The sequence below is a fragment of the Bison bison genome, unplaced genomic scaffold (assembly GCF_000754665.1).
Source record: "Bison bison bison isolate TAMUID 2011002044 unplaced genomic scaffold, Bison_UMD1.0 scf7180017864077, whole genome shotgun sequence".
NCBI classification, from domain to species: Eukaryota; Metazoa; Chordata; class Mammalia; order Artiodactyla; family Bovidae; genus Bison; species Bison bison.
In genome coordinates, this window is record NW_011494649.1 from 152660 (window position 1) to 161709 (window position 9050).

Below are 9050 nucleotides of genomic sequence, written 5' to 3' on the forward strand. Positions count from 1 at the left end.
TATTCTGGGAGGTGGGTCATAGAGGATCCTGCTGTGATGTATGTCAGAGAGTGTTTTGCCTATGTTCTCCTCTAGGAGTTTTATAGTTTCTGGTCTTACGTTGAGATCTTTAATCCATTTTGAGTTTATTTTTGTGTATGGTGTTAGAAAGTGGTCTAGTTTCATTCTTTTACAAGTGGTTGACCAGATTTCCCAGCACCACTTGTTAAAGAGATTGTCTTTAATCCATTGCATATTCTTGCCTCCTTTGTCAAAGATAAGGTGTGCATATGTGCGTGGATTTATCTCTGGGCTTTCTATTTTGTTCCATTGATCTATATTTCTGTCTTTGTGCCAGCACCATACTGTCTTGATGACTGTGGCTTTGTAGTAGAGCCTGAAGTCAGGTAGGTTGATTCCTCCAGTTCCATTCTTCTTTCTCAAGATCGCTTTGGCTATTCGAGGTTTTTTGTATTTCCATACAAATTGTGAAATTATTTGTTCTAGCTCTGTGAAGAATACTGTCGGTAGCTTGATAAATCTTGTTCTTTTGTTGGTGTTATGTTTGCCTGATTCCTCTTGATCCTTGTAACCTTGCATTAGTGTATGTACCTTTCAAGGAGGAGTCACTTCTTTGAGTCTTTATAGTCTGGCTTCAGCAAAGAAAGTTCTTTACCAGTTAATTTTGCCTGAGATCTGTGTGGGCTGGTTGGTGGGGACCGTGAGCAGGAGCTGGTGAGCCACGTGTGCCAGCCTTATGCTGGGGTTCACTAGCAGGCAGGCTTGGTGCCAGGGTTGCACATGGGCTTGCCAAGTCCTAAGGTGTGTAGGTGGGTAGGCCTGATGCCAAGGTTCACAGGCAGATCTGCTTTAGGGGGTTGCAGGTGGGCCTGGTTTCTGGAACCATTAATAAGCAGGCTCGGTGCTGGGGTCCATGGCAAGTACACCTGCTGCTGGCATCTGCTAGTGTGTTGTTCTCTTTCCCCCATTGAAGAACTCAAACCAAAGGTGGGTTTTTTCCACGCTCTTCTGTGCTGAGTTGTGAAAGGGGTGACATAGGTAAAGTAAAACTTTTTTCCTACCCTTTCAATTATGTCTTTTCTCATTTCTGTGTTCCATCAGTGTGCTATAGTCTCTTACTTGGATTCTAAATCTTTCATAAAGGTATTTTTAATCCATAGACTGTTGCTAAATTAGTGCTTCTCTGGAGAGGATGAAGACAGGGACCTCCCAGCCCACCATCTTGCTAACATCACTCCTTAATTATATTTTTAAAAGATTGCTCTGAGAATCTCAAAATAACCTGAAAGAAAAAACTTGCTATGAAATCAAACCCCTAGCATTAACTTTTATCACAGTGTTAATTTCTGTGTAAGGTATTGCCTTGAGGCAAAGTTGAGTTTCTTTCTACAATTCATGGAATCTCTTGATCTAGTTAGTTGAACTGTGTTTGTTGGTAACCAAGAGGAAGAGAAAGCCTTATCCCTGGCTACTGTGAACACTTACTTGCGTTCCCTTCCAAGTTGCTTTGCTCTGGGTTGATTTCAGAATAAGCACTGGGAGCCCCCATGCACAATGTTGCTGTACACAGAGTGAAAGAAGAAGAATTTAAGAAATTATCTCCCTTATCCTGAGGCCAAATTACTGTCAACAGATGTCCAGATATGGTCCACATTTTGTCACTTTACATTATTAGTGTTGAATTTCTATCCTAAGTGTTAACTTTCAATATGATTTCTATTTCTTCCCCACAGCAGTATTCTCAATGTTGACTTCACAAGCTAAACATTTTTATCACTTACTGGATCTGGTACACACCAGTGTACCACTAACTGAGAATTCAGGTAAGTGGGTATTGTTCCTCAGGTGGGCTGGGAAACTCAGCTATTTAGTGAACGAATGGACAAAAGGATAGGTTTCTGAGTCTTCAGAAATGGTGAACTAAGTGAGCTAGTGTTTAATTAGAACATCAAAGGCCAGGATGGGTCTCAAGATTGAGTCCAGAGTATGGAATAGTTACATTGAGACTCAGCTCTTCTATATATTGACCCCATATATAGAATATCAAAGGGATACATGCTCAAGTCTTATTTAAAGTGTGAGAATAGAGTTTAACTAACCATGTGGAACCTTAAAACTTGCCAAAATGACTTAGATACATGTGGTGACTATATATATTTTTGGATATATTGGTTTTAGGATGAGAATGGTGTATCTATCCAGAGCATTGTTCTGTTACTGGGAAACAGCTTCTCATGACTCATTGTACTCATAGCATTGCCTACAAAAACCCACCTAAAATATCACTGGGCATGATAATCTAGGCTACTATTTTTTTTTTAATTTTCTGTAATTGTATTAATATATTTTAAAATTAAATGATAAATGATGCCACTAAGTAAAACGAGAGATTTAAAACAAGAAAAATCCAAAGCAATATAATTTCATATTCAGTCTCTAAATTCCCTTCTTATCACATTGTCCTCCTACTGTCTAATGGTTTCTTAAACTTCACTTTCACCTATACTTCATGACTGAACAGTTAATTTCATTATTATCATGTCTTTATAATTTCTTGTGTTCCTATGGGCATGCTCACAGACATTCACATGTATAACCAATGAATTCATTTATGCTTTATTGAAAACAAATGGAAGCAATCGAATGGAAATTCCCTTAACTTCCTCCACTTATGACCTTCCCTCCCAGATACAGAATAGACAAAGTGCCCCTGCTTCTACCTAAGTCCTTTTCACCTGGATTTAATGCTCTGTTTCTCAAGTAATTCACTCTTGAAATTTTTCTTCATCCTCCTCTAATGTCAGTAGACTTTCCTTTTCAAATGTATCACTATGAGCCATATAAAAGTACTCTAGTTCAAAAAAAGATTTTATTTAAAAAAATAGTAATTGGCTGATTTAAAACATTTATGATATGATAATGACCAGGAAGTGAGCTTTTAAGTATCTGAATATGGATTGTGGGACAGTAATGAAGAAAACATTTATGCAGAGTAAGATCTAGGTTCTGGGGTAACAGAGAAGCATTAAAGGACTTTTGATGTGGATATTCTTTTTTTGTTTTCCAGAAAGAACACTTCTCTATATGATAATGAAAAACCATAGTGCTATCAATGAGTTCGTTCTCCTTGGACTATCTATTGACCCACATATTCAGGCTGTACTCTTTGTGCTGTTCCTTCTGATTTACCTCCTCACTCTAATGGGAAATTTCTTGATGCTGCTGATGATGAGGGCTGATTTTCACCTCCACACACCCATGTACTTCTTTTTGAGACAGCTCTCCTTTCTGGATCTCTGCCATTCATCTGTCACAGTCCCCAAGATGCTGGAAAATCTACTTTCTGAAAGTAAAACCATCTGTGTAGAGAGCTGCCTGGCTCAGGCCTTCTTTGTGTTTACCACCGGGGGCACTGAGGCCTGTCTGCTGGCTGTGATGGCCTATGACCGCTACGTAGCCATCAGCTCCCCTCTGCTTTACGGCCAGGTGATGAATAACCAGCTCTGTGTTGGGCTGGTGTGGGCCTCCTGGAGCCTGGCCTTTGTGGATGCTCTCATCAACATCCTCCTGGCGGTCAATTTAGACTACTGTGAGGACCAAATTATTCCCCACTTCAGCTGCGAGCTGTCTTCTCTCTTCCCTCTGTCTTGCTCTGATACCTCCACCAATTTCACGCTCCTGCTCTGCTCTTCTGTCTTGCATTTTTTTGGAACCTTTGTGATGATTGCTTCTTCCTATGCCTGCATTGTCTCCACTGTTCTAAGCATCAGCTCCACTTCGGGCAGAAGTAAGGCCTTCTCTACCTGCTCCTCCCACCTCACTACTGTGATCTTGTTTTATGGCTCAGGTTTCCTCAGCTATCTGTTGCCAACCTCAGTTTCTGCCCTGGAGATGATCTTCTCCTTGCAATACAGCGTGATCACTCCCATGCTGAATCCTCTCATCTATAGCCTGCAGAACAAGGAGGTGAAGGCAGCTATGGGAAGAGTGTTTAGAAAATACTTTGATTCTCTTTTGTAGTATACACAAAATGATTATGAAAGAGAAGTTGAACTACTGTGCTACATGATCAAACAATGGACTTTAAGGAGTTTCTTGATTGTCCAGGCTGCCAGATGTTACAGGGAACATAAAGCAATTATTTCCTTGGAAATGCTTCTGAAAAGGGTAGAAAACTCTTGGGATGATTCAGGTTTAGTCTTATTTGGCAAAGGAGAAATGAATCAGATAATTCTCTTTTTTACAGGATTATTTTGTAAAAGTGTTGATTTAATATTCATATTTTGTGAACATTTGTTGCTCGTGTTATTCCTCCTTCATGTGTCTTTGAATAATTACACTCCAAATCCCTTGGAAAACTGATTTTCTCAAATTTATACATCCACAGAGTGAGATGATCCTATAACCCAGGACAGACCAATTATTCTACCCTTTTCTTCTGACAGTGCATTCAGGCAAGGAGTGAAAGAAAAACCCAAGTGATGTTACTTAGAATCTTTCTGTAGAAAATTCAAATATTGAGCAGGAACAAACAACAACAACACACCCATCATTCAGAAGAAAATCTGACTATAGTGCCTAAAGAGACCGTGAAACCCTGTTCCCCTGGCACTTGTCCTTCCTGAGGTCATGTTTTTAATAGATATGGTAATATTAGCCAGTTTGTTACATTTCTTAACTCATGTCACAAAGTGCACTAAGTACCTGGGATAGACAGACTGGCCCCTCGAAGATGATCTCATAATCCCTGGAGCTTGTGAATACATTATGTGGCAAAAAGGACTGGACAGATGAACAAAGTTATAGACCTTAAAAGGCCTTGGGTATCGTATATTATTCAGGTGGGCTCAACCTAATCACATGAATCCTTGAACGCAGAGAAACTTCTCCAGCTGTAGGCAGTTATGATGAGGCAGAAAGGAAAGGTCTTTTAAGGTAATATAGACATCACAATGGAGAAGTCAATGGCAACCCACTCCAGTACTCTTGCCTGGAAAATCCCATAGACAGAGGAGCCTGGTGGGTTGCAGTCCATGAGGTCGCTAGGAGTTGGACACGACTGAACGACTTCACTTTCACTTTTCACTTTCATGCATTGAAGAAGGAAATAGCAACCCACTCCAGTGTTCTTGCCTGGAGAATCCCAGGGACGGGGGAGCCTGGTGGGCTGCTGTCTATGGAGTCGCACAGATTCAGACATGACTGAAGCGACTTAGCAGCAGCAGCAGATATCACAAAGACTCAAACCACTATTGCTGGCATGGGTCTGTGAGCCAGAGACTGTGGGTGATTCCTAAAGCTGAAAACAACTCCCAGCCAAAACCAGGAAAGAAATAGGAACTTCAGTCCATGGAATTCATGAACTGAATTCTGCCGACAACCTGGTGTCTCTTTCAACCCTCCAGGTAAAGCCTGCTGACTTGATTTTGGCCTTGTGTGACCCACATCAAAAAATCAGTTGAGCTCACCCATATTTCTGACCTAAAAAGCTTATCATAAAATATAGTTGTGTCATTTGAGTTTGTGGTCATGTGTTTTATGGCAGCAATAGAAAGCTATTAATAATATTCTTGCTCAGTGGAGCTTCCCCGGTGGCTCAGCAGTAAAGAATCAGCCTGCAATACAGGATATACAGGAGACATGGGTTCTATCCCTGGGTCAGGAAGATTTCCTGGAGGAGGAAATGGCAATCCACTCAAGTATCCTTGCTGGGAAAATCCCATGGACAGAGGAGCCTGGCGGGCCACAGTCCGTAGGGTTGCAAAAAGTCAGACACCTAACTTTTATTATCTGTTATCTAATTTTTATTATCATACTTAAGGAGATGCATTTATTGTTAGCTTTTCTTTACTGGTGAGGAAATGAGACTCAGGATGTTTATATACTCTCCAGAAATTCAGAGCAAGGAAATGGTGGAGCTGGAATCTTAACCCATGCAGTTTGAGTCAAGTCCATACTCTCAATCACTGAAGTGCTGCTTCCAGTAAGTCTATAAGGCTCACAAGTACTTTCTGTAATTATATTTTCTATCGGATTAGTTGCTTACAAAGAATGGTAGTTGATACAGGTATCAAAAGTGAGGTGCAAGCAACAGAAATTTGGGTGAAATGCAACAGATAAATGGTGAAAGTATTTAGAATTAGATATTTGGTTAAGATTTTGGAAAAGACAGTAATTGCTATGCTTCCTCTTCTATTTTGTGAACTGTCCTTTTTTCCAAAAATGTATTTTTCTCCCTTTAATTAAGCTATCTTCAGTAAGTTTCTGTTTCTTTCAAAGAAAACTAATTGGTTTTAAAATTAGAATTGGGAAATTGATCTGTAGACAACTCTCAGGGAAATGAGGATATTTAGTATTTACAATTGTGCTAAGACAGGTACAATGAAGTCAGTCATCTGTCCATTGTTACTACTCATAATATGTAATTGCCACTCTTATTTTAAGATGCATTGCCTGGGATCGTGGACACTAAGCCCTGTAGTAAGGGAAATTTGCTAACGTTAAGCTAGTACAAGAGAAAGAGGAATGCCAAGGCCACAGGGACTTCTTTTGTTAAGACAATTATTTCATTTCTTGATTTTTAAATTTTTATACAGTTATAAAGGTTACTTTCCATTTATAGTTATCACAAAATGTTGGATATATTCCCTGTTTTATACAACATATCCTTGAGCCTATCTTACACACCTAATAGTTTGTACCTTTTACTCCCCAACCCTTATGTTGCTCCTCCTCCACCCCAGTAACCACTAGATTTTTCTCCATGTCTCTGAGTCTGTGTCTTTTTTGTTATGTTCAGTATTTTGTTGTATTTTTTATACCCCTCATATAAGTGATCTCATACAGTATTTCTCTTTTTTCTGAGTTATTTCACTTAGTATTATGCCTTCCAAGTGAATCCATGTTGCTACAAATGGCAAAATTTTGTTCTTTTCATGGCTGAGTAGTATTCCATTGTGTGTATGTGTGTATATATATGTATATATATTTATACACACACACACACACACACCTTCTATATCCATTCATCTGTTGATGGACTCTTAGGTTATTTCCATGTCTTGGCAATTGTAAATAATGCAGCTCTCAACATTGGGGTGCATGTATCTTGTTAAATTTGTGTTTTAGGGGTTTTTTGGCTATATACTCAGGAATGGAATTGCTGAGTCATATGGCAGTTCTACTAGTTTTTTGGAGAAATCTCCATACTGTTTCTCACGGTGGCTAAGCCAATTCACATTTCTAAAAACAGTGTACAGGGTCTCCCTTTTCTCCACATCCTCCCTAAAGTTTTTTATTGTAGACTTTTTGATGATAGCCATCCTGACAGGTGTGAGGTTATATCTCCTCATGATTTTGATTTGCACTTCTCTAATGGGTCGCACAGGGTCGGACATGACAGAAGTGACTTAGAAGCAGCAGCAGCAATAATTAGTGATGTTGGACATCTTTTCATGTGCCTGTTGACCATCTACATTTCCTCTTTGAAAACTGTCTAGCTTAGCTGTACATTTTTAAAATCAGGTTGTTGGGAGAAAATATTTGCAAATGATATGACTGACAAGGGATTAGTATCCAACATATATAAACACCTTGTACAACTCAACATCAAAAAATTTTGATTTTTGACCTTCAGGTACAGAATTAAGTTCAGGGACTTTCCCTATGCTGAACAAATACATGACCTTTTATAGATATAGAACAGAGACTATTCAAAACTAACTTCAGAGACTGATTCAGTGACTTCACTACCACAGCAGGTTGCTTATGGGAGAAATGGATGTTGACCTGGGAATTATATCATCTCAACAACATGGAATAGCAGAATAATGTCATGATGAAGAATTTGAAGGACCTGGAGAATCATGAACCTCCTACCTCTCTAAAACCAGCATGTTTTCTCTTGCCCCAGCATATTGTGACTCCCAAATGGAAGAAAGTTAGTTACCCCTTGTATTATTCTTCCACATTGCTCTGTTGAGATTGAGGATTCAAAACCAACATGGCTTGAAAGACAAGATCAGAATCAGGAAAGGAAAAAATTAATTACATGTTGAAAAAAAAATAGATGAATTTTTATCTCTAATTATCTAGAAAATATTTCTGAGAAATTTTTTTTTTCTTAACCAAGGAGAGTCAATTTAATTTCTGTGTAGTAGTGTTTTTTTGGAGAAGGCAATGGCACCCCACTCCAGTACTCTTGCCTGGAAAATCCCATGGACGGAGGAGCCTGGTGGGCCGCAGTCCATGGGGTCGCTAAGAGTTAGCCAAGACTCAGTGACTTCACTTTGACTTTTCACTTTCATGCATTGGAGAAGGAAATCGCAACCCCCTCCAGTGTTCTTGCCTGGAGAATCCCAGGGACTGGGGAGCCTGGTGGGCTGCCGTCTATGGGGTCGCACAGAGTCGGACACGACTAAAGCGACTTAGCAGCAGCAGCAGCAGTAGTGTTTTTTGAACCATTTTTACATATCTATGTCCTTTTATTCAGACATCATTTTACACAAACACTTGAATGGTATCACATTATATTACAGTCTATTTCCTGGGAACTTTTTGGCTTGCCAACCTTTCCACATCTTCTCCTGCTTATTCTCCTACTCAAGATAATCCATGTTAACCACAGAGTATATCTTTCTTAGCTTTCTCTGGGTTTATACATTCACATTCAAACTTATGTACACATATGCATATACATATATATATATATGGTAACTAGAAGTTTTCCATCTCTGTTTAAAAACTGTATATATTATACACTTCTGTTTGCTTTTCATTCACGAATAATTTATATAAAACATACTTCACCTTAAATGCTGCTGCTGCTGCTGCTGCTAAGTCTCTTCAGTCTTGTCCGACTCTGTGCGACTCCATAGATGGCAGCCCACCAGGCTCCCCCATCCCTGGGATTCTCCAGGCAAGAACACTGGAGTGGGTTGCCATTTCCTTCTCCAATGCATGAAAGTGAAAAGTGAAAGTGAAGTCGCTCAGTCATGTCCGACTCCTAGCGACCCCATGGACCGCGGCCCACCAGGCTCCTCCGTCCATTT

At 39.7% G+C, this 9050-nt stretch overlaps 1 protein-coding gene across 1 annotated transcript; it reads left to right on the top strand.

Moving 5' to 3' along the window:
* Positions 1-3084: 3084 nt before the first annotated feature.
* On the top strand, positions 3085-4020 carry LOC104986845 (olfactory receptor 8S1-like). The gene has a single exon (XM_010837539.1). It carries the CDS (start codon positions 3085-3087, stop codon positions 4018-4020), a length of 936 nt encoding a protein of 311 aa, XP_010835841.1.
* Positions 4021-9050: the final 5030 nt, after the last annotated feature.